The 25,684-nt window shown below is 40.1% G+C and overlaps 1 protein-coding gene across 1 annotated transcript; it reads right to left on the minus strand.

Moving 5' to 3' along the window:
* Positions 1-12,929: 12,929 nt before the first annotated feature.
* On the minus strand, positions 12,930-24,013 carry cnn3a (calponin 3, acidic a). The gene is made up of 7 exons (XM_017700375.2): positions 23,747-24,013; positions 17,058-17,179; positions 16,614-16,680; positions 16,195-16,332; positions 14,861-14,977; positions 14,603-14,749; positions 12,930-14,119 (listed from the first exon to the last, which is right to left on the minus strand). Exons 1-7 carry the CDS (start codon positions 23,801-23,803, stop codon positions 13,778-13,780), a joined length of 990 nt encoding a protein of 329 aa, XP_017555864.1. The 5' UTR covers positions 23,804-24,013; the 3' UTR covers positions 12,930-13,777.
* Positions 24,014-25,684: the final 1,671 nt, after the last annotated feature.

Genomic DNA, 25,684 nt, shown 5'->3' on the forward strand with positions numbered 1-25,684 from the left:
TGCATGAATTGTGTCACACAGCCCAACACTGCTTCTACATACAACACTGACCAGTAAATGTGGATGTGGTATTACTGAATAATAAACACTGATACGGTTTCCTGTCAACACAGCAAAACAAATCTCAAATTCAACCCTAGTAACAAAGGATTTTTACGTATTTGTCCCTTGATGAAATATAACCCATCAAGTACCTTTGCAGCATCTCAGCACAAGCTGGCTCTCACTCCATGTTTCTCTCCTCGGCGTCATGTGAGATGTGCGCTGTTCTCATGTTTCAGTAACAGGGCCTGGCATCTACTGTTTATATGCTTGTTACAGCTGATCTCCACCTGGGACAAGCAGGACAGTGAACGGTGTAAGCTGGCATCTGCAGCAGTGCCAAGGGGCTAATCAAGCCCTTCTATTTTAAAATGCTAGGCCAAAAAATGTATTTTTAGGTTTGCATTGCTCTGTATTGCCTCACACTTGTTCTTGTAGTCTCCCACACTTGGACTAGGACAGATTTCTGCTCAAGCGGTTTGGCCCCCTCCTGAGGCAAGACTTGTCTACTGGTCTTCAACCCTCCGCTTCCAAGTATTCTGCTCGCAAATGTTCAATCGCTGGAGAACAAAATAGACGAGCTGAGCTCACGGATCAGGTTCCAGCACGACATCGAGAGCTGCTGTGTTTTAGCGCTCATAGAGGCGATACCAAACGACTGCACCACACCGGCCGGCTTTACCATCTACCGCCAGGACAGAACTCTGGACTCTGGTAAGTGCGGAGGCGGCGGGGTACGTGTTATGGTGAACTCTCCATGGGGAACAGATGTTCTTGCCAGTCACTGCTCTCCAGACAGTGAAATCATAACAGTCAAAGCTGAGTTTAGCTCAGTCATTCCCACTACAATCTCAGGCAGATAAGTCACGTGCATTCGAAGTTTTGTACGAGACCATTAATGGACTTGAGAACATTCACCCCTGAGGCTGAGGCTGCTTTTATTGTGGTTTGGGGATTTTAACAGAGCAAACTTGAAGAAGGTTCTGGCCAAATACTACCAGCACATTAAATTTCCCACCTGAGAAGAAGAGACTCTTGACCACTGCTTCACCGCAATCAAGGACAGTTACAAACCCCTTCCCCTCCCCACCCCCTGCCTTCGGCAAAGCTGATCACACCTCTATTCTTCTCCAGCCCAGATACAAACAAAGACTTAATCAGGCAAAAACAGTTCTCAGATCAGTCTGTAAATGGAGTGAGGAGGCCATCTTCATACTTCAGGACTATTTTGAATCTGCAGACTGGAAGATGTTCGTTGATGCGGCTGGCACACTGAAGACATTGTACCAAAAATCTAATGTCAGATAATTTCCTAAGCAGAAACCCTGGATCAATGCTGAGGTTTGAGCCAAACTAAGAGCTCAGGCTGCTGCCTACAACTCTGGTGACCCAGGCAGCTACAAGAAGGCCAGATATGACCTTCAGAGGATGGACCCTCACCAATTTACATACCACTCCAACCGATCCGCAGATGATGCCATTGCACTAACAATACACACGGCTCTCATACACCTGAACAGAAAGAGCACATAAGAATGCTGTTCATAGATTACAGCTCAGCATTCAACACAATCATCCCTGCCAAACTCATTCCTAAGCTCATGGACTTGGGGTGAACTCTCATCTCTGCAACTGGATACTGGACCTGACTAGCAGACCCCAGGTGGTGAAAGTTGGAAACAGCTTCTCCTCCACATTAACTCTGAGCACAGGGGCTCCCCAGGGATGTGTGCTCAGCCCCCTCATGTACTCCCTGCACTCACATGACTGTGTAGCCAAACACACATCTAACATCATCTTCAAGTTTGCTGATGACACTACCATCCTAGGCCTCATCACTGATGGAGATGAAACAGTCTACAGAGACGAGGTCAGCGCTCTGTCAGAGTGGTGCCATGACAACAATCTCTGTCTCAACATCAGCAAAACAAAGGAAGATGATCGTGGACTACAGGAAGCAGCAGGGTGTGGTCACTCTCCCCTATTCTTCAATGGAGCTGAAGTGGAGAGAGTCAGAAGTCCCTCAGCATACACCTCACTGATGAACTCACCTGGTCCCGCCACACCAACACTATTGTGAGGTCTGCCCGTCAGCATCTCTTCTTCCTGCATGGGCTGAGGAAGTTTGGTCTGCCTCCGCAGACCCTCACCAACTTCTACAGATGCACCGTAGAGAGCATCTTCACAGGCTGCATCACTTTCTGGTACAGCAGCTGCACTGCCTGTGACCACAAGGCCCTAAAAGGCATGGTGAGGACAGCAGAAGCCATCATAGGCAACAAACTACCAGCCGTACAGGACTTCTACCAGTCCCACTGCCTCAGGAAGATCAAAAAGATCCGGTCAGACAGCATCACCCAGCACACTCTCTGTTAACCATCCTGCCATCAGGCAGGAGATTTCGTAGCATACAGGCTAGAACAACCTGGTTATTGAACAGTTTCTATCCACAGACTGTCAGGCTTCTGAACAAGCTGTGAAGCTCTGGGTCCGTCCCCAACTACCATTTCACTCAGTCACTCAGTCACTCAGTCAGCATTATTATTATATCATATCTCTGCTATGGACAATAACACTTTAACACTAAGTCTTCATTAAAGAACAATGACACAGACTCACTTAAGTCACTTTAAAATGTATATTGTCTCTATATCTTGTGTTTATTTCTCTATATTTTGTGTATATTATCTCTATATTTTCTATATATTTTGTATATGTTTTCTCTATATTTTGTGTATATTTTCCCTATATTTTGTGTATATTATTTTATTTATATTTTGTGTATATTTCTTTATATTTTGTGGATATTTTGTGTATATTTCTTTATATTTTGTTTATATTTTCCTCTATATTTTGTGTAGATTATTTTGTGTATATTTTGTGTATACTATCTCTATATTTTGTGTATATTTCTCCATATTTTGCATATATTTTCTCTATATTTTGTGTATATATTATCCATATTTTTTTCTATTTTGTATATATTATTTTGTGTATATTTTGTGTATATTTTTCTATATTTGTGTATATTTTCTCTATATTTTGTGGATATTATTTTGTGCATATTTTGTATATATTTCTCCATATTTAGTTTATAATTTCTCTATAGTTTGTGTATATTTTCTCTATAGTTTGTGTATGTTTTGTATGAAATCAAGAAAATGCTCTCCTTCCAGGACACAGAGAAGATCATTCATGCTTTTGTATCATCACGACTTGATTATTGCAATGCACTATTTACATGTCTTAATCAAGGGGTAATGGCACGGCTGCAGCTGGTTCAGAATGCAGCTGCCCGGGTACTTACCGGGACTAAAAGAAGGGAGCATATTACCCCTGTACTGGCATCTCTACATTGGTTGCCTGTTGTTTTTAGAATTCAGTTCAAAATTTTGGTTTTAACATACCAGGCGGTGCACGGTGATGTGCCAAAATATATTTCAGAGTTATTATCACCGTATCCTAGTACCAGATCACTAAGGTCATCTAGTCAGGGGCTCTTAGTGGTCCCTAGGACAAAACGGAAACGAAAGGGAGATTGTGCTTTTTCTGTGTATGCCCCCAAGTTGTGGAATGCTCTGCCTTTGGATGTTAGACTAGCTGAATCAAAGGACATTTTTAAAGGAAGACTCAAAACGCATCTCTATTCATTAGCTTTTGGTCACAGGTGATGCTTTTGTTATTTATTGGATAGTGCTGCATTGTTTTTATGGTTTTATGTCAGTTTTATGTTGTTTATGAATATAGCTGTACTGTTTTTATAGTTATATGTATCTGTTTTGTTTTATCATTCTATTTTTAGTACTTGTTGTTTGTGAAGCACTTTGTAGCTGTGCTTAGAAAAGTGCTATATAAATAAATGTTTACTTACTTACTTACTTACTTTGTGTATATTTCTCCATATTTTGTGTATATTTTCTCTATATCTTGTGTATATTATTTTGTTTATATCTTCTCTATATTTTGTGTATATTTTTTTTACATTTCTCTATATTTTGTGTGTATTTTCTCTATAATTGTGTTTTTTCTATATTTTTTCAATATTTTGTGTATATTTTCTTGTGATGGGGAGTGAGGAGGCGGACGCATGCTCTGAGATAAGCGGGTTTTATTATGGACAAATCCAGGGTCATAGTCTAAAGGTCCAGGTTCAAACGGCCAATACTGAGAGCAGGAGAGACAGACATGACAAATTGACCACAGGCATAAACAATCACAGACAGAGATTCAAACAAAGACCAGTAACCAGACCAGAAAACACAGAGCTTAAATACATAAGGGTAACAAAGGACAGGTGGAGAACAGGTGGAGCCTATCAGGGATGGAGTCATGAAACTAGGGGGCTAAACCAAAACAAACTCACATGGGCTAAACCAAAACATGAATACATGGACAGGACTAGGAGGGGCCAATCGTGACATTTCTTTATATTTTGTGTATATTTTGTTTATATTTCTCTATATTTTGTGTATATTTTGTTTATATTTCTCTATATTTTGTGTATATTATTTTGTGTATATTTTCTCTATATGTTGTGTATATTTTGTTTATATATATATTTATATTTTGTGTATATTTTCTCTATAATTTGTGTATGTTTTCTCTATATTTTCTCTATACTTGGTGTATATTTTCTCTATATTTTGTGTATAATTCTCTATATTTCTCTGTATTGTGTGTATATTTTCTCTATATATTGTGTATGTTTAATATATTTCAATTTGTTCTTTATATTTTACTTTTACTTATTAACTTTCTGTAGAGTGATTATCTGAGCCTCACCACAAGCATTTCAATGCATAAATGTCCTGACATGTTGTGCAAATGTGAAATAAACTTGAAACTTGATGAAACTTGGTCATCCTGGCAATGGCCACAGTTCCTAATTACTCTTGCCGACCACCAGAGGGCAGACAGTGTACATTAAATAAAAAAGCTGGCTCAAGGCATTTAAAGGAATGCTTCACCGAAAAATCTCATTTGCATTTTCTCATTTACCACATAGTTGATCACCCAAAACGTGTCTGATTGCTGAACCTTTCCTCTTTGTCAGAAGCTACGACGCTAAAGCTTATAAGTAATGGACGTCTAAGCCACTCAAAAGATCTCTGGATGACACAGGCCTCTATTATTTCAGCCTTAAAGCTCTGCTGCAAAACTAAAAAGCAAACTTTGGACATTAATTATGTCTTGGTTCATCAGCTATGTTAGTGCTAAAGGTGAAGATTATATAAGCTTGTTTTTTCAGTGATCCAGTCCTTGCCGTATACAAATTCTAATCATAAACACAACAAAACATGATCTAAGGAAGGTGCTGGCTATAGCTCTGTATAGTATGATGTTCTCATATCAGATGTCATCTATTACCTTTGTCCTATTTCTATACACAAGCTTTCACTGTTACACTCAAACACAACTAATGTGAAACAGTTTCATAACTAAAACTTTCTATTAAGATCATTTTTGAGAGGTTAAAACTCAATTACAAGTAATCTCAACAGCTTATTTTTCTAAAAGAAAAAAATAAAAACCTATTTTGTCATTGGTGGGTCCTTCAGATGCTGTGTAGTGAAGGTGGGAGGAACTTTAGTTAAATTGCTGTGGAGCAGATACTTGGAGGCGGGCTACCTGTTTTTTTTTTTTTTTTTTTTTTTTTTTTTTCTGAAAGAAACATGATAGCTAGGATTGCTGCTAGGAAGCCGAATGTATCATATTTGTTTTTATTAGCTTCTATGTCAGTGGCTACTCTAGCAGGGGGGTGCAGAGATATATGCTGTATTCATGTAATGCACACTGGATATTTTAGAGAGAGAGAACACTTATAGCCAATAACATAGAAAGGATACAAAATGGTAAATTCTGTGAATTTGCTGGACCTGAGGGATGCAATGCTGCACTGCTGCATACTGCGTAACAAGGCAAATAACATATTCAGTGCTAACTGTAGGTCGCATCGCCCCTTTACCAGTCAGTCTTGCTGTGTAGATTTAGCAGAACTGCTTTACTGAGGTTTTTACTCCATGAAAAGAGTCAGAAATTGCATTGATCCATTTGTCTACTTGTAATTTCCTAATAGGAAAGGGCAGGAACAGAAACGTTACCTGGAGGGTCATAACCATTGCACACACTCATGTGTTGTGCCTGACTTTTTGTCAGCTGCTTCTTTGTCTATAGAAAGGAGGAGTCTAGAGACTACATACCACTTCAAGCCTTGCGGGAGGAGATGGTTCTGCTATTGATGCCATATGCTGAACCCCAACAGATCATCAACAATCTGTCAAGAAAACCATTTCTTACTTTGTCTGAGCTACAGAAGATAACATGAATAATGCCCTGGAGAATACTTTTGAAACTACCTTGTTCCCAGTAACACAGCAATATCCCTCTGATAGCAATCTTTCCAACTAACCTCAAGAAAAAATAGATTTTGATTAGCCACTCCCTCTAGGCCAGATGCCACGGAAACACAGCTGTAAACCGGAGACATCTTCATGGTCACATGTGTGTTTCATCTTTATCTTTCCACACTCTGTCTTTACTCATTCCTCTGTTCTTCCGCGCCCTGATCCAGAAGCATCCTGAGGAAACAGACAGTGACCTCGAATAGCACAAACATTCTGGAAAAGGGCCGACAGGGACGATGCGGCTATACGCCTGTGAGCAATGGAGAGGTGTTTTTTGTTTTGATGTTGTTTTGGATCTCTGCGTTTTCCCTCAAACCAAAAGATTAACATCTCCCACTTTTAATCTCTGGATTAGATGGAGATTTTGGCAGCGCACAAGAAACTCTAGGACACAGAGGGCGTATTTAAATTATTAACTCTTGTATTTGTTCTTGAAGGAATAGCCAACTCTATACTGAAAGGCACTGTGTATGGATACCTGTATATGTATCATTATTATTTCATTTATTTATATATTTATTTGAGTTGGAAGTGTAGAAGTTGAATCTTTTTCTGCTAGTGCTTAATTCCATGCCTATTCTGACGCTTTGTGTTTACCATGGTGCGTGGTGGTGTTTTTCTGAAATGAGTGATGCCTAAAGCCTCTGCAATTTATTTTCTCTTTAGATATTCATGGTTCTGATTAAGAGGAACTTGTCATTATGTTACATCTACAGGCTTTGCTGTGTCATGTCTAGTAATGCATGCAAACTTACATAAAGACTTTGCACAACTGGTGTGGGTGTAAAAGTACAGAGATAATTTGCTGTGAATGCTAAATCAGTTAGCTTTATAGCTTAGCTCAGGTCTGTTTAATTTAACTGAATAGAGGTTGAAAGGTTTACACCATATACAATAACATACATTACTGAGTGGATGACAGTGGAGAGAAATGAGAGTGAGGGCACTGGCCTATCCGCGGATACATGGCTAATAGTTAGATGCTAAATCATTGCATGACCTTTTCGTCGGTGTCCAGCAAAATTAAGAAAACTTCAAATTTCTTTGGAGAATCTGTTCTATACTGTTTCTTACATTCTATATAGCATCAAAAAGGCTGTACAACACTCATAAAAAGGGCCTGGTGCAAAATCAATTAGATATGGTACGTTTTTATCTGAAAACCTGCTTTAGAAAAGGTTTAGGATGGATCTGTCTGTGATTCATTGGCTTGCACTGTACGTGACTCATTTTACTGGTCCAACTATTTCATTGACGTGTGAGGGCAGGTGACTAAATAGAGTCTGGTAAATGAGCAACTCCTCTAAAGTGTCGTTGTTAGGTCAGTGGAATGCTCCACTATAAAATAAAAACAGGTCCAGAATTATAGACAGCTTACTGTTTAGTCTAACTCACTTTTTTCAAGGATCGAGAGGATATTAGTGAGTTTGTTAAAAGAGGGTTCTTCAGGGTTCTGTAGTAGCCTCTTTCTGCAGATCCCCTAGTGCAGATGGAAAAGAAATAGATAGCTTTAATCACAAACATTTATGTGAAATGTAGCGACTGCTAGTGAGCGATGAGGGGTGAAAGGGGAGGCCCCCCTCCAGGTGCTGAAAACAATTTGCAGCTCTCCACAAAGACAGCCATACTGAGATAAAACAGACAGCACAACTGCAGCTTTATTCATACAGAAAAATTGTGTACCGCTTCCAAAAATAGTATTTTTTTTGCATAATAATGAAAGCAAGTTTACCAGTTTTGTAAATCAACTGAGGCACCTCCAAAAACTGCATTTAATGGCTGCTGTGAAAAAGGTACGTTTTCAAAATAAATATTTGCACCCTTGATTAAAATGAGCAAAACAAGCTGTAAAAAAACTTTCTACTTCAGTTCATCCCACAGGTTTTCTGTGAGGTTTAGGTCAGGGGACTGGGGTGGTCATTCTTTCTCTGGTGTTTCTCATAATGATGGATGGCTGAAAGCATTTGGCCTGTGTGTCATCTCCTATACATTCCCCAGTGAAACAGGAAGTCATGACTGACCAATTAAACGTCCCTAATCACTCAGGTGAACTTAGAAACACATAAATTATAAATGGAAATTTAAAGGGGTGAAATTTAAAGAATTTCAAGGGGTGCCAGTAATTGTGGCACACATAGGTTGAAGATTTTTTTTTTCTTGGCAAGATATATAATTTTCTTTCAATCATTATACTTTAAACAAAGGTTCGATTGTTCATATTTTGAATGAATAATCAAAAAGTTAAGTAGTTAAAAATACTTTTACAGCTGATTTTGCTCATGACTACCAGTGGTACCAATATTTGAATCTTATATATATATAATCTTATACCCATTATAATCTTGTTATAATAAACATTACTCAACAAACCTCAACATTCTAAAGTTTACGGTTGTATTAAGAATGTCTGGAAAAAGAATCAGCAAGTCAACTGAACCAGAGTGAATGGAGGACATTGCAGATTCTCCCAGCAAACAAACACAGGTGGTACTCAATCCAAACATTTCTGTTTGTTTGTGTGTGTTTGTTTGCCATTGTTGGTACTTTGCAAAACTTTTCGGTTCTTTAGAACCATGTTTGCTAAGAGTATTTGTGTGCTTCTGAAAGAGGAAGAGAAATAAAGGAAAAAAGAATACACATTATGAGGAAAGTTACTTAATGTTTCCACAGTGTTAGTCAGAACCCTGAGCTCGCAAAGCTCCAGCAGAATTCTTCATTAACAAAACCTGTTCAAGAAGGTTCTTGTGCGAGGGAACACATTGCCCACTGTTGAAAGGTGTCAAGAAAAAACACAAGTGGTGGTTCTACTGTTTACTGTGGATTATTTTGGCAAGAGCTAAGATTGATGGCTTTTTTAACCATGGCTGACTGGGTCTCAGGCTTTGTATACATCTATGGTTCTCTTGCTGGACAGGAGCCATGAATTTTCTATGTGCACTCTGCTGAAAATTCCTCACCGTTTAGTGGTTTCCCTCAACAACATTTACAACAATTGAGTGCCTGCAATAATACCCCAGGTCTCAAACACTTGCTTTTGTCCTAAAACTGACATTTACACCCTATAAGATGACATCCACTGATAGATTACAACCACTCAGAGTTTACAGAGCCCTTTACAAAACGAGTAGTTCTTTATTAAATCGTAGGATTTTTTTTCCTTTTGTCGGTTTTGCTGTGTGCTTCCACAGGACTGTGACGTAACCTCCAGAAGTGTTTATGTCTCAGGCCTGCTGGAGAGTTTTTATGTGAAGAGGACAGGCTAGTTGACTAATTGGCTGTAAAACAGTGGAATTCTTACCTCTCCTTTTTAGTAGCTGAGATGAAATATCCACAGCTCCACAACACTCTGAAGAAACATTCCATTGTTCGTAGGCTGATGTCACTTGTTTGTTGGATGGTGTTTGCTAAGTGTGGAACTTATGTTCTCTTTCACTTCCCTGCCATGAGACCACGCTGACCATGAATGTGGCCTTGTCTAACTGGATGTCAATTCCAAGATAATTAGGTCTAATTTGGGCCTGAACAACATGCAATTCATAGATAATGACACACAACGACTCTCATTCAACACCCAGATGTTTCAGGTTAATATAAAGCACGAAGACACACCTCTCAGCTAATAATAACTGTTTGGCATACCACTCTACTGTATAACCTCTCAGAAGCTGCTCCTCCTATAAACAAGACAATGCCATTTCCCTCGCTTGCTATCTGGGCCATAAGGGAGGATAGCCAGAGGCCTCTGGTTTGGAATTGGAGTTGAGAGTACTCTATACCACAGAGTGCCTTATTTATGGAGAAATTTGTAGACTTTCTGAGACAAGGGAATTTAAGTGTCCTGCTGGATGTCCACAGGCATGCAGGGAGGTCTTGGATGTCAGGGATCTTTGGTTGTTGTTAAAAAGCAACAGAATGTTCAGTGTGAACATTAAAAACCAAATCAAAGTCAACAAAATGTTACTGAAAAGGGAAAAACCTATAGCATCAGTGACAAAGATTTCTGGAATAGTTAATACATTTTGAACACATCAATGAGGACATGGCAGCACTCACAAAAATAGACGTAATAAAGCAGTAAAACAAATAAAAAACTAGCTTCAAATAGTTTCGCTTACAAAGATATTAGCAAGTCTTTTTTGTGCCAGAGCCTGTACCAGCATCTATTGGGGCTGCAGTCTCTCAGAGACAAAGAGGCTTCCTCCAGGCATTTAGGCATTTCCACAGGTCTTGGATCAGGCCCAGCATTGGCCAGCAAGGGGCCTCTATCTCACTGTGATCAGCAGCCGTCAGCTCCAGGAAATTCACTCCCCCCTACTTCCCTCCCTCTCACCCCCTCCGCCCTCTCTGTGTGTCTGCCTGAAGCCAAATATATCCTCATTCCCTGTCCTCTACTCCTCTTTTCTCTCATCTCCTCACTCCCATCCAAATCCCTTCTTCTCAGCTTAGGTTGAGGTGCTGTGAGTTACGGCCTGAGGAGCAGCGAGCAGGAGCAATCTGCTAATAAAGTCCAGACTGCAGCCCTGAAACTGTTTTCACAGATTTAGTTCAGTCCCACTCACTATTGTCTTTGGATCCATGTTGTGCTGCTAGGCTGCTGAATGCCTTTATCATGTTTCTCAGAGAGAAGAGAGTACTTGAAGAAATGTGAAATCAATTGACTAACGGCAGATAGGAGAAACTTTGTCTTTTCTAAAGAGGCCTTTGGTCTAATTTTGAACCCGTATCTGTTGATGTTCAGAGTTGTCCTGTGGAATGGTTTAGCGTAATCATACCCCAGGTTTTCAGCAGTAAGAGCAATTATATTATTATTAATGAAGAAACCACGCAAATATCCAGAGGCACAAAGGATAACGTATCACCAGTCTTTGCTCAGATGCAGTGCTGGGGATAGATTCCTCTGGAATACAGCTCAGTACACGCTGTATATCAGCAGGCTTTGGTGCAGTGGAGGCTGAACATGCTTTTGGCCCTGAGCAGTGAGGGAGGACTGGGATTGAATGCTTTGTACTGTGTGCTATGCAGCAGGACTGGTTAGGTTTCTGTCTCCCTTTAAAGGCCCACAGTGGTTGCTGCGGTAACAGGCTTACAGGCTTGTTTTTTTTTTTTTTTTGGGCCTTCCCTATAATTGAGTCTTGCGTTTTCGTCCCGGATTCCACAGCTTGCACAAAGCACTGATTATTCCTCGGCTGTGGAGTGAAGGGGGGGGCAGTGTTTGAATGAATGCCATAGCCTTCTACATGAAGCGCAGTGGTCATTCAGCCACTGTCCCAGCAGATTCTCTCCTCATTTGGTTTCACTTTGGGAAATTCGCTGACTACCAGGTCCTGGTAAATCTGATCTGACATTGATGTTAACAGAAGATGTGAAAGGCAGAACATTTCCCTGGAGGAACAGAACTCTTTTGGATAGTGACATTTATCCATAAACATTACTTTAAACGTTCCAAGACAGTTTAATAGCTAGGGATTTTAGCTGATCTTGCTTTTTATTTATAGTCTAAACAGATTTGCACATGCACTCCAAGATGCTATGATGTAATGTCTCTAAATATCACGTCCACTGCAGATGTCTTGTTACCTCTAGAAAGAGAATTTGAAGGTGCCTAAACAAAAAGAAAGAAAGCCATCATCCATCACTTCTGACAGCTAAGGAATGTTATTCCTTCTTTCCTTCAGCATTTTCGTCATCACACCAAAACCACAGCTGGAAAATAAGGCCTGGCAACTTTAATTAAATTCACTGGTTTGTTGGACATTCCAGATCATGCTGTGGATATTGGCTGAACCCAGCCCCCCTATAGTTGTTTATCGGCTCAGATCTCTGGAGCCATCAATACAGCATTTTGAGCACATTACTCGACACGACTGAAAGATCTTGGTGAAGAACCGCAGCACAGAAAGTATACTTCTAGAATGTATAAACAAACACAAGCCAAAATGTTAACTTTTCAGTAATTCATTTTAAACCTCAAACTGTCAGAGTATGATGCATGTATAAGCACACGATGCAATTTTATCTCCATTGACTTTTATGCACAGTCTCTCTACTTTTGAATCTGGTTTTCCACTCAAATAAGTTATATAACCATTTCCAGAAACCATGGACGATAGGCTCAAGGGCCAGCTTCCAAAAGCCCTCCAACATCCTCTGAGCGTAGCCTCAAAAACAGAAGATTTATGACTCTACTGTACTACTTTAAACAGATTGAATGCACATCTAAGGTTCTGTGCCATTCTGAATCGCCTTCATAAAATATATAAAAGCTTTGTGCCAGCTAATGAAATCACAGGCCCTTCAAGAAGCCACACTTCAGCATTACAGGACAACTGTAGACCATCACTCTAACTTACTGACTGGAAAAATAACTGATTTCATTCGTCAGTATCAACTGCAATTTTATAGAAGGTCTTGAAAGCACTAGGCTTTGACAAACCAAAAACATTCAAGAAAATATTTTTAAAAAACGCACCACCATTCTACAAATAGAAATGCTTGGAGAACCAAGTCATTAAATGCTTTATTTGTAACATACAATTTATTCATAAAAAGAACCATACAACAGAGGAACAGTTTATATGAAAAAATGGCAATAAATACAGTGGGAGAGGAATTTATAAGAACATTTCAGAGATTATGGCACAAATAAAATTATTTGATAAAAGCAGGAAACTAAAAGGGCTTTTTGGTCATCCAGTCTAATGAAGTAACTCTTTAAAAAGCACCAAAGCCTTGCCGTTTCAAAACTAGGAAAAAAGTACAAGCTTCCAGTGATACAGAAAGGCAAATGGAATGACTTGAAAAGGCTTTCGGTCCATTTTCTGCCCATTTTTACTCTAACACACCTTTAATATCATCCTCAGCCCTTTTAGGCTGGAGTAGAGCTCAGTTTGGCTGGTGAACCTTAAATCTGGTAAGACTGATTCACTCTGAGATGCACAAAAATCAATCCGTTAAGAAATATCTGCCTCACGGGGTATTAAAAAGATAGAGTTGTACTGGTCAAACACTGCATAGTAAAAATGGGAAATCTTTTCTTCACAGTTCTCCATACTTCATAAAAAACCATATAAACAGAGTTTCAAATGAATGTTCTGAATCTTAAGACAGCAGATTTTAGATATCTTGCCATTGCTAGTTAACTATGACTGATTTAAAACTCTGCCTCTCAAAAACAGGGAAGGAACCGAGAAGGGTTTGGCGGGGATAAGCGTAAGGATAACACTTTTTCTCTCATCCCTCAATACAAAAGGAAGACTAGCGAGGATAGCAAAAGACTTGCTCTGTTAATATATACTGCATTAATACTGCTTCGACTAACAGTGCAGCTCTCCCTAGTAGTCGATGCCCTGGTCATTGTAGTGGCTGCTGTATTCATCATGATAGCTACCCTGGTACTCCTCTTCCTGGTACTCTGCCTGATAGTCACTGTCGCTGATCTCAGAGCCGTTCGTGCCAGTGCCCTGGCTTCCATTTGCATGGATGATGGGATCTGTGGGGTTGACACAGTACTTGGGGTCGTAGATCTGCCTGCCCAGCCCGTACACGCTCATGCCCTTCTGAGAGGCTACTTTGTTGGTGCCCATTTGCAGGGAGATGGTGGAGTTGTCCACTGGCTGCCCTGCAACCTTCTGGTCAAAAATGTCTCTCCTGGTGCCTGGGGCGGACATGCCAGCCTAGAAGGAAGATACTCTACATATAAAATGCATGTATACAAGAGCAGTCAAACCCAGGAGAGGAATGCCAAAATTTTCAGTTTAAAATGCTACGCTGCTGAGTATTATTATAGGACTATTCTAATGCGATGAATCAAAACTGGGCAGCAACACACATACTAAACAAATTCCATTTGAAATTAGTAATGAACTTTAAAAATCAGATATTTTGATCAAAACTGAGCAGTATGCTCAGATTTTTCAGGACAGAGCTCAGATACAATATAAACTTAATAAAGTTGCATTTCACAGGTGCAAACAGAAACTGTATTTTTGTGAAATGAAATTAAAATGGAGCAATGGAGCAATGGAGCCAAGATGTTTTTGTATTTGCAAATCTTCCAAAATAATACTTGAGTATAGTAACGAAGTGCAATTCATTAAGCTTTTTTCACCTTTGCTTCTACTGCAACTGTATCTCTTAGATTTTTTAAGCAGGCCTACCTGGCTGGCTCCTTTGTTAGTGCCCATCTGTAGGCTAATAGTGGTCTGGTCATAAGGCTTGTCTGCTTGTGTCTTTGGGTCATAAAGATGTCTCCGTGTGCCATAAGCAGTCATGCCAGCCTGGCTCGCGCATTTGTTAGTTCCCATCTGAAAACATGTCACACAGCATAACTTTTTCCATGTTTGCAAGAATAACATGACATAATAGAGATCAATCTGATAGAATAAGAATTTTTTAAAAAAAGGTACATGTCCAACCTGCAGTCCAATAACGCACTGACCAGCTTTCATCTTCTCCTCATCAAAGTGCCTTTCTTGCTTATCTGCGTATTTCACTCCAATGTCAACCTTCATGTCCATGCCTTTGGTTTTTGCCTGTAAAATGGTAATAAAACTACTTTTAATAACACAGCAACATGTATAGTTGCAAGCAACACAAATACAGCACAACCCCCCTTTGAAGCAGGTGTCAAACATAACCGTTGAAAGGACAATATTAAAAAAATCTCAACAAATTTATGGGCCACAGAACTCCCATGTTATTATAACATTTTTTACATAACATCTTGCTGTAACCTGAACTGGCCACTTGTTATTTAAAATATGTCAAAATGTCATCAGCATAACATAGGCATATGTAGTATACCTAACTGTTAAACCTCTTTTAAACCTACCTACACTATATTGCCAAAAGTATTCGCTCATCTGCCTTCACAGGCATATAAACTTGAGTGATATCCCATTCTTAATCCATAAGGTTTAATATGATGTCGGCCCACCCTTTGCGGCTATAACAGCTTCAACTCTTCTGGGAAGTCATTCCACAAGGTTTAGGGTATGTTTATGGAAATATTTGACCAGAAGTGAGGTCAGACACTGATGTTGGACAAGAAGGCCTGACCCGCAGTCTCTGCTCTAATTCATCCTAAAGGTGTTCTATCGGGTTGAGGTCAGGCCAGTCAAGTTCTTCCACACCAAACTTGGACATATGTCTTTATGGACCTTGATTTGTGCACTTTCATGACTGGACATGTTGCACAGATGACATCCTATCACAGTACCACACTGGAATTCACTGAGCTCCTGAGAGTGACACAATATTTCACAAATGTTTGTAGAAGCAAGCAAGCAAGTCTGCATGCCTAGGTGCTTGGTTTTATACACCTGTGGCCATGGAAGTGACGGGAACACCAGAATTCAATTATTTGGATGGGTGAGTGAATACTTTTGGAAATATACTTATAGGCTTGAACTAGACACTTGGAATCTTTTCTTTGCTGGAAGTTGATTAATTCTTGGGACCACTTTCTATGCTGTTGAGCCAAGTGTTTATATATGTTGAACTGAAGCTTCAATGCAGCTAGTGTGTTTAGTGATGTGACTGGTGTGGTGGAATTGTGGTCCCTTAGACTGTTGTTGGTGGGCAGGGTGGGTTGTGAACATTACATTGCAGTGCATGCTGGGGATTGTAGTACAGCACATTGTGAAATGGGCGAATGTTAACAGAAAATTAAAATAGTTTGGCCCTTGTGTTTGAAACATGGCCTTTAAAGTAAAAGGCAACGGAGAAATGATAAATGGTCAGAACATACCATGCTGGCTAAGGCGAGGAGTGTGGTCTGGACTTGAGTCATGTTCCCATTTTCAAAGAGGTCATTGGCTTCAAAGATGTCATTGGGCTTCAAGCCATAGTTCAAAATGGCTTTGATGAAATTCCCAAGGTTCTCCAGCTAAGGGAAGGAAACAGAGCATTTCTCAGTAAGGGCTGTTTCTCAGTAACCCCATCGGGATGTAATAGCCAGATGAAAGACTGGTGTTAGCGCATGAGGTAAAGACTTGATGAATGGGTCTATCTGTTCCCATAACACCATGCAAAGCTATCTGGGCTTTGGATCTGTATGACCATTACTGCACTGTTTCTAGACCTATATCCCCACTTTCCAGGACACTGCACATGTTTAACAACAGAAGATCTCTACTGGGTGGAACACAGCAGCAGCAGTCACTCTACCTTATGCCAGTTCAATTGTGAGTGGTTGATTTTCTTTATGGAGTCTGGCTGTAGCTTGTTTATTAACCTAAAAGGAAACAATGACAGAGATAAACCTTACACAAGCATTCTTATTACTTCCAAAACCAAAGCAAAATACAAGCTATTTTATACAAAAAACAATCATAATAGGATGAGCATAATCATAATGTCTTTAACTCTACACATATAGGACACTGCAGCATGAATGACTGCTTGACCGATCGGTCAGCCATGCAAGCTGAGTCAGCGCCCTCTCTATGCCACAAGCTATGGGCAGATTACATAGCACTGAGCTGAAAGGCAGTCTTCATTTCAGCTGTGCTGCAGTCCCCTGGGACATTATGACACCGAGTGCACTGGGATCAAAACACACACATACAAACTCTCAAATTCTTTCAAAATGACATGATCACATGAACTTACTCGCACAAAATGACACCATCCTTCAGGCCCTTCTGAAAGTTGTCTCCAATGGGCATGCCCGTCACCTCCTCAATCCAGAAACGAAGCTCCTCCTCCTTTTGAAGATCATATTTCTGTGCAATCTAAACAAGAAAGTGACAAAACGTGCACATTAGTCACTACACCTAGAGCTGAAACATACACACACACACACACACACACACACACACACACACACACACACACACACACACACACACACATATATATATATATATATATATATATATATATATATATATATATATATATATATATATATATATATATATATATATATGTGTGTGTCTTGGCTGCATCTCCACTGGAGATTCAAAGTGTGTAATTATTATTATATAAATATATATTACACACATTGAATCTCCAGTGGAGATGCAGCCAAGACATGATCCCAGCATTGGTATTCACCCACAGCTTGCAGAGGGTGATTACACAATTGCATTTTATCATTCATTCTCAGCAAAATCACATCCACTGATCAGCACCAGATGTAGCAATTCAGGACACAAATGCCTTTGAGAAACATTAAAGGCAAAAAATGTTGATTTGGCACAGAAATCAAACTTCTTACACCTTCTACAGGTTCACTTTCAGTGCTATTTAGTTCATCAAATTATGGCAATGCTTGGCCTGTTCTTTTGTTTTTCTTAACAACAGAATGTAAATTCTGATGGTGAATCATAAGCATTGAAAGGTTGTTTGCTAGGTTCTGTTTCTAATAGTTTCACATGCATGTATGACACTTGATCTTACTACTAAAATGAAAAATTAATGCTACAAACTGTGAAGGTCTGCAGTCCAGCTATGAGCACTACACTTGCTCTTCTCAGGCAGGAGGATATGAATTCAAGACAGGATTATAACACAGGGTAAATTACTACAATAGTAGTAAATAATAAAAAGAAATTCGTTTTAACCCCAGTACAACAGAATGCATACTGAATCTAACTTAACATTACTCTAAAGTCAGCCTCAAGACAAAACCCAGGAAATGACATTTATCTCTGGTGTGCCATTTCAAGGACAGCTTTCAGAGTCGGCTCCTCCATTGACAAAGCGGATACAGCTATCAGGCCTCAGACCAGAGTGAAAGGGAGGGCCCGTGGGGATTGTAGCATTAGAGATTGGGCCAGATCCCTGGGAGTAAAGTAGATGAGCTGAAGGCCCCTACCCTGGAGCAGTTTCCTCACACTCCCTGCAGCCTAAACATGATAAGCAGGAGCCTTCATTAAATATGGAGCACTCCACATGGCCTTCAGCACACTGCCTGCTGTCATCAGCGTTACTCCTACCCAGTCCCTCTCAGCTGCCACTTATTTACAGAGACATCAAGCATATCCATACACTCCTAGGAGTGCAGCTAAATCAACTTACACTGTACACATAATGCAATGAAGCCTTTCAATGTAAATATCTATGTTTGGTGTAAGGAATAAAATTCCTGTTAGAAAGTCCTTTTTAAAAAAGTCAGTGGCACCTTCTATTTGTCTCAACTATCACAAGATAAGAGAGATGAAAAAGAAGACATGAGAGAAAATATCCGGCTTCCACCTCACTTCATTGTTCAGTTTTTCCTTTTGGTCACACGTAAATTATTCCTGTCAGTGCAGATAGTGGCCTATTGCAACCAACCGGGCTAGGACAAGAAGGCCAAGAGAGTAATATTAAGAAATGCAAAACATTCGTCCCACACAAGCAGAGGCCTTCATGAAAATGTTTCCCACTTTTCAATGGACAGACGCCTGGAGTGCAATGAATCTCTGGACCCTTGCAAAAGCCTGGCAGCTGGAATGTGAGGCCAGTCACCAGGAAAATAAAAATAAAAAAATAAAACACACTATAGGCCCAGTCACTCCCTCTGTGCAATTTGAGGTCAGTCAAAAAGTCTTTTCTCACATGATGATAGACAAAAGGGCAAACCTTATAAACTCTCATCATCAAAAGGGCAAATATGGAGTTGTGAAACGTCAACATGAACTTGGAATCTCAGACAATTACAGTGCACATGCAGAGCCAATTCATTTAGAAATTAATCGGTGAAGAGACTAGCAGAGAAAGACACTCCTCTCAAAAGCAGAGGAAAAAAAAACATGGGGCAGAATTTCTCTGTGTCTCTCCTAACTTCTTCCAGAAGTTGTCCTCTGGGAAGATGCCAATGACTGAGGAGGGGGGAAAAAACAAAAAAAGACAACACAATCTAGCTCTTCTTTTTTGACCAAGTCATTAAAGCAAGTTATTGAAGAAAAATCAGGAAAACTAGCATTCAGTCCTGCAGGAGTAGACCTCCCACTCACTTTTCTCCTTCACAATCCTAAGCATTTCCTGATGACTGAGCAAAACAGGACAAACATCTGCACAAAGAGGGCTCAAGAAGCATGAAGTTTCTGTCTGCACTATGATCAGTTCAACAACAAAGATCAATAATACACGTGTAGCGTACCAAGAACTCGCCTTTAACTGGGGTTCTCACATCTTTTTCAAGGATAAAATAATAGTTACAAGATGTGGTGAAAAGAATATATTTCTTTTCTGTATCAGCATCCTTTTTAAAAGACAGTAAGGTGATCCCGGGAAAAAAAAAACACATACAAATTGATATGTAGAAATCCTTAATGGAAACTATGACCAACTTGGCTTGTTCAAGTATCCCAGCTGGTATTCATTAATATTTAACCACCAGTCAGTGAGCGAAATGCTCAGCAGAGCATGTAAAGCAGGAGATTGGCCATACCATGCTTGTGAGGTCAAACAGCATTGTTTACACATGAATGCAACTCAAAGACATAACATGACCTGCACTGTCAGTGGATAAATGATAACACAAAAACAAAAAGTCCTTAAACACCCAGAATGTCAGGGCTGAACAGATATATGTGAGGAACTTAAAAAAAAAAAAAAAAAAAACATATTCTCAAGATAACGTTGAGTACCTGGCCTTCAAAACTAATGCCCCAAGATCTTTTAAAAAGCCCACAAAAAGGCAGCGGGTACTACAAGGGATGTGGGAGACAAAAACAGCTCAACAATGGCCTCAGGAAACTGACTTTCCTGTCCTACCCAAAATGGCAATACAGGGTTAAGAGCTGCAACCCTCTACTGAACCAATCTAGAAAAATATTACTCATCAGCACATTGCAGGGAATGCAGCAACCATTCATCCTGCCCTGCCTCCCCATCTGCACAAACTGTGTGTCAACGAAGGTGGGTTACGGCAAAGTCCTGGCTGGAATGTGGCATTAGGGAGAAATGGGCCATGGCTGCCGGCTTAACCTGGTGTGGTTACATGAAAACCATGAAACCTTTCAGAGGCCCATTCAGCTGTATTTTGGCTCTTCTCCAGGGCACTCTGCTCCACAGTCTCAAGAGGAACATGCTTACAGAGGACAGTCAGAGAGTAAGATGGATGAGCATGCCAATGATACATGTAAATTTACCACAGGGAGAAAGAGCAGTTTCCCAGGCTAGAGACAAACTAAGGTATATTGATTTTTGAGACAAATCCAAGAATATCTGCTGAAATCCCTGTTGATACATACCATAAATCTGGGAAAATCTTTGAGAGTGAAATTAATCTAATTGCTACTGCCTTCAAATGTTAATGACTACACGGTTAACAAACTGGATATTTTTCTTGAGAGGAGTTTTTGTTTAGAGGAGTTTTTGGAGGGTTGCAAATGATCAAACTGGGGAACTAAGATACTAATTTTTTAGAAACTAATGATCATAATGGTACAGTATACACTTTTAATTCCTTCACATCTGGCTTTATTCTCTAAAACACTGTCACTTCAGACAGACACTATGCATTGCTCTGGACAGTGTACCGACTGTCTCAACAACCCACCCACCAAAAGGCAAACATTAGTGCAAGCCTGCGCCTAAAGAGCCCCCCTGGTGTGTGGAGAGCTGATAACTGTGGAATAAGAGGAATACTTGTGACAAAGCAGAAACATTAATGTCCTCTTAAATAAATCTGGCAGAATAATACCAGCAGTGTGCCAGTTGTGTTAAGTGATTAACTGGCTATGATGTGTTGGCAATAAGCCTGTTATGACTGACCCTTAACTAAATTATTGCATAACCGGAGAAGGGGGCAAGAGGTCATGATTACGCTGCAAGCATCCTTTCCCCTTTTCCCATCTCAGTCATCCTTGAAATCTTATACTAATAAAAGAAACAACAGCATTAGAAAGACAGAAGTGATTATGCTCAGGCAGGGATGAGATTTAGCACCATTAGAGAAGTTTTGTACAAAATAATATCTGACTTCGATGTCAAACAGTCTTAGCCTCCTCCGCTTACTTCCCACCTTTCAAAAAGTCAGAAAACAGAGCACGCAGGCACCAATGAGTACTCGGCTTTCAGCAAAGCAAGCTGGTACTGAAACTAGAGGAACGAGACCAATAAGTCTCAGAAAAACTCCTGACCCATTAAAATCCTGTGAAGGATGTTCTTTTGCTGCTAATGAATCCAGGTTTTACCAAAGTTCTTACTCACAAAGCTCTCTCTTTAAAAATGTCCCAAAAGACACAACTCGATAAACTGTAGCACAACACTTACTACTTTCCCCATTAATAGCTAAATGTTACACATTGCTTAGGCTTCTTACAAATTCCAACATTTGTTTAAACAAAAAAAGTAAATATCTAGTCTTGTAGACGTGTGGCTGATTTAGTTAACCTTTACCCATATGAAACCTCCCCCCCCCTCCCTCCCCCCCAAATACAAAATATTGTGACTCAAGAAACATTTCGGCTAAACTAAATGGTGCTTTATCCTTAGATTTAACAGAGGTTTTACGAGAGTGAGCTTTCTGCTCTCATAAAAAAAAAGAGTGAAACACAAAAGCAATGGTTTTCTACTTAGCATTATGTAACACTAAAGTGTGCCAAGAGCCTGGCAGCAAAACTTGGACCACATGGTTCAGAGATACCACACGAGGTAAACCAGTGGAGCCACAGCTTACACAGCTTAACTGTGCTTCCCCAAAAATAAAAATAAATCATTACATATCAAGAAGTTACTTCTTCCTTAGGACTCATTTACTGTGTGTTAATGAAAGGTGGTCTGGCAGTGTGGGTCTAGCGTTGGTCTGACGTGTACGGACGCAGGAGTGCGCACTGTGACAATATGCCCCAGTATTGTGGTAAATTACAACTCGCTATGCTTCACTAAGAATGACGTGGTTATAATCAGTACTTAAGGAACACTGACAAATTACATGTTTCGTTATAAAGACAGAATAATTAGTCCTGTTTATTTGTATTTAATGTAGTGAAGCACTGAATTAAAAAAAAAAAAAAAAAAAAAAAAATCACTGTGTTCATAGTTTCTGATAGCACTTTTAAAAAGTGGCACTAGTGGTGGGCTTTCGTATTTTTGTTATGTTTTCCCATATCACCCACCCCTACATGGAAGTCCTTTTGTCAATGGAGCCATTAACCTCTAGGCTCCAGTAAACGTCACATCTCAGGAATGCAGAGCATTCCTGTGCTTAAAATACTGCAGACTTTTGTTCGGAAGCTAGCAGAACAATGGCTGTAAAATACTGAGTGAGCAAGTTATTTGAGAAATGTTCACTGTTACTAGTAAAGCTGATCAGTGTTCTGTGTATGAAGTTCCAGAGAACCCATAATTTGGTGCTTTACCTCTTCCCTCACCAAGCCCTGAACCAGCCAATGAGGTCATCTTTATGGACTTCTAGAAGACATTCCTCTCTCTTTCTCAACAAACTGCCCATTTAGTCAGTGTACTGACCCCCATTTTGCAGTGCTAACTGAATGATCATATTCTTCAGTAGCCAACATGTGAAGTCCAACCAGAAACAGGACAGTGGGGCATATAGGCAGCGGCGCTTTTATGGTGGGGCACATAGGCAAAGGCTCTGTCAGATACATTACACCGAAAAGCGCTGATAAACGGCGACCATGACTTTCACACAAGCACGGAATGTGAAGCCGAACGTGTTAAATTCCTGATGTGCAGCTCTTTTCTATGGCCTAGCACTCTGTGTTAGGATACTGGGATGGGGGGGGGGGGCACCCGCCGGCTCCTCCCATGGACATGGACAATGAGATTTGGGTCTTCTTCCATTCATTAAAAAAAAAAAACCCTGACACTTAAGATCACCAAAGCCACACTGAAATAAAACTACTGAGGTTTCGACCTTCACATTAAAAAGTAGGTTACTAGTGAAAAATCGACATATGGATCGACACTGCAGCCCTGCTAGCCCTGAAACTGAACCCCAAGCTTCGAAAAAAAAGACGAGACTTCTGTCTAGATGTATATTTGTGAGTGGCACCGTTAAAGCTAGCAGTCTCAGTGAAAGAACGAGCTGCCTACTTTCCTCTGTATCTCTCTAGTTTCCCTCAGTGTGAAAATCAGTTAGTCCTCCTCTGCCACTTCACTGCAGTGTAACTCAGCGCTTCGCCTGGAAAAAGTGCTCAGAAAGTAGAACATTTATAAACACGAAGCGCTGAAACCTCGTAAAGTATCCCGCTACATCTGAAGGTGAAAGCTAGGTTCGCTGTTTGCCGCCGTGGGGATGAAAGGACGTCACACGGGCACGTTAAAGTACAGAAAGACCCCCGTGTCTGTGATTTTGTTTTATTCTATACTTGATGACCTTCACAGCAGGTCCACCTTACCTTGCTCTTAACTTCAGCTGATAATCCGTAGGCTGGTCCCTTGTTGAACTGAGTCATGATGCTCTCGCTTTAAAGTTTCTTTGTGTCCGTGTATCTGGAAATAAAGCAGGTCTGCCAACAAAGACTTCACTTAACCAGATTTCTGTTAAAACCACAGTGGCGGTAAATCGGAGATCCACTGCTGCTCAGTCCAGGCACGGTAAATCCCTGTCGGTCAGTTTCTGCTCCTCGCCGCTCGCTCGGAAAGTTCTTGCTTCAGTAGCTGATTTTTGGAGAGAGGGGGAAAAAATAGTAGAGTCGCCAGACGATTGACGGCTTTCCTTCAGCCAATCACGGCGGCCGGATTTGCATAGGCAGCCTATCTTTTGTTACTGATCTTCACCGGCACTGCATCAGTTAAAGGACCGTTTCGATGTGTTTTGAACTTTTTCAGTACTTTCACATTTTTTCAGGCTACTTACTTAATCAGAATATCTGTGACAGGACTGCTTTTGAACTACTTTTCATTGAGCTACAGTTAATTTTTAGTGCGTTTACCCGTTTTAAATGAATTGTAGTTATAACTAAGTTCCTAGTTAAATCTGTACTGAACTGCGGAGGTTCGTCGAAACTCACACTCATGTAGAAGTATTGGTACTTAAGTGAAATTTTAAAGGGGAATTTCTATTTTAAAAAGTTGTTCGAGTAGTGGTGATAGGAACAAGACATCTGAGGTGTTTAATTCTTCCAAAGGCTGAACTATATAATAACGGTTACTAAACATGCAGTCTGATGCCAGAGATGCTGTTTTAGAATAGTTTAGAATAGGTAGTTTTGGCCTCAAACGTATGTTTTAAAATCCATCCGTAGTAGAGGTACATGCAGAGGTTATATGGCAAGGCAGTTCCTTAAGAAAACTTTTTTTTTTCAGATTTACCACTGATTTACTATTATCAATATTACACTTCAAAACCCAGATGTAAGTTCACCAGATGTTTCACCTTAAAAAAAGTAAATATATTTTAGCTACCTATATGTGTTGTAGACATCCAGACAACTGATTCCTCTCACCACCACCACAGTAAAAGAATGAGTAGGATTCTTCAGAAAGGAGTATTTCACACCCACCTACTCCACATAAATTTATATTTGTCTCAACATTTGAATCATGCAGACGTTTTGAAAAATGAGTGTAATTCCCTCTGAGTTCTGAGTAACTTACAGAACTGCAGTGGAGCTTCTCAATATATCCAGCATCTATCAGTAGAGGACATTAGAGTATACCAATGACGTATACACAGACAAAAATGAAAACCTACAATGCAAAAACTCTGTTTGCTGAGATGCACATCTGTTTCCACCCAGTGAGAGAATGTGCAATGTGCAATGTGCTCATGCTAATTACTTTCACATTATTAAGGACATGGAATATAGCCCATCAACACAGTCACAGACTGAATGAGTTAACAGTAGTTCAATGGGACCTGTAACCCTTACTGGGTTGTGTGCAGCCTACAACATGGCTGTTCTCTATCAATACACAGTGTCAGAAACAACAGAGACACATAGAAGACTCTCCAGCTAAAAGTAGAGCTAGGTCCCTGTAACACAAAGTAACATTCAAGTTTTCTGAGAAACTACAATAGCTGAAGGGATGCACAGAGGACAATTTAAATGCATGTGCTGAGAAGAACTGTGTACACAGTGATTGTGTGCAGCATCTCATAATAAAGAAGGTCTGCTGCTTACTATGCAGATGTATAATCCTGATCTCTCCCACACCAGACACATAGGAGACAACTTTAAATCAGTCTGAGTTAGGTCACTTCACCATGCATGTTGGAGCTCTGCCATACCAGCAGACTGGGCCTACTCATCCTACTGTCGCTGACTTAATGACTGCAACCAGCTGCCAATAACAACAGTCAGCTTTCATTATGATGTTGCAGGACCAACAGC

This window comes from Pygocentrus nattereri, chromosome 3 (genome assembly GCF_015220715.1).
Source record: "Pygocentrus nattereri isolate fPygNat1 chromosome 3, fPygNat1.pri, whole genome shotgun sequence".
In the NCBI taxonomy this organism is placed as follows: Eukaryota; Metazoa; Chordata; class Actinopteri; order Characiformes; family Serrasalmidae; genus Pygocentrus; species Pygocentrus nattereri.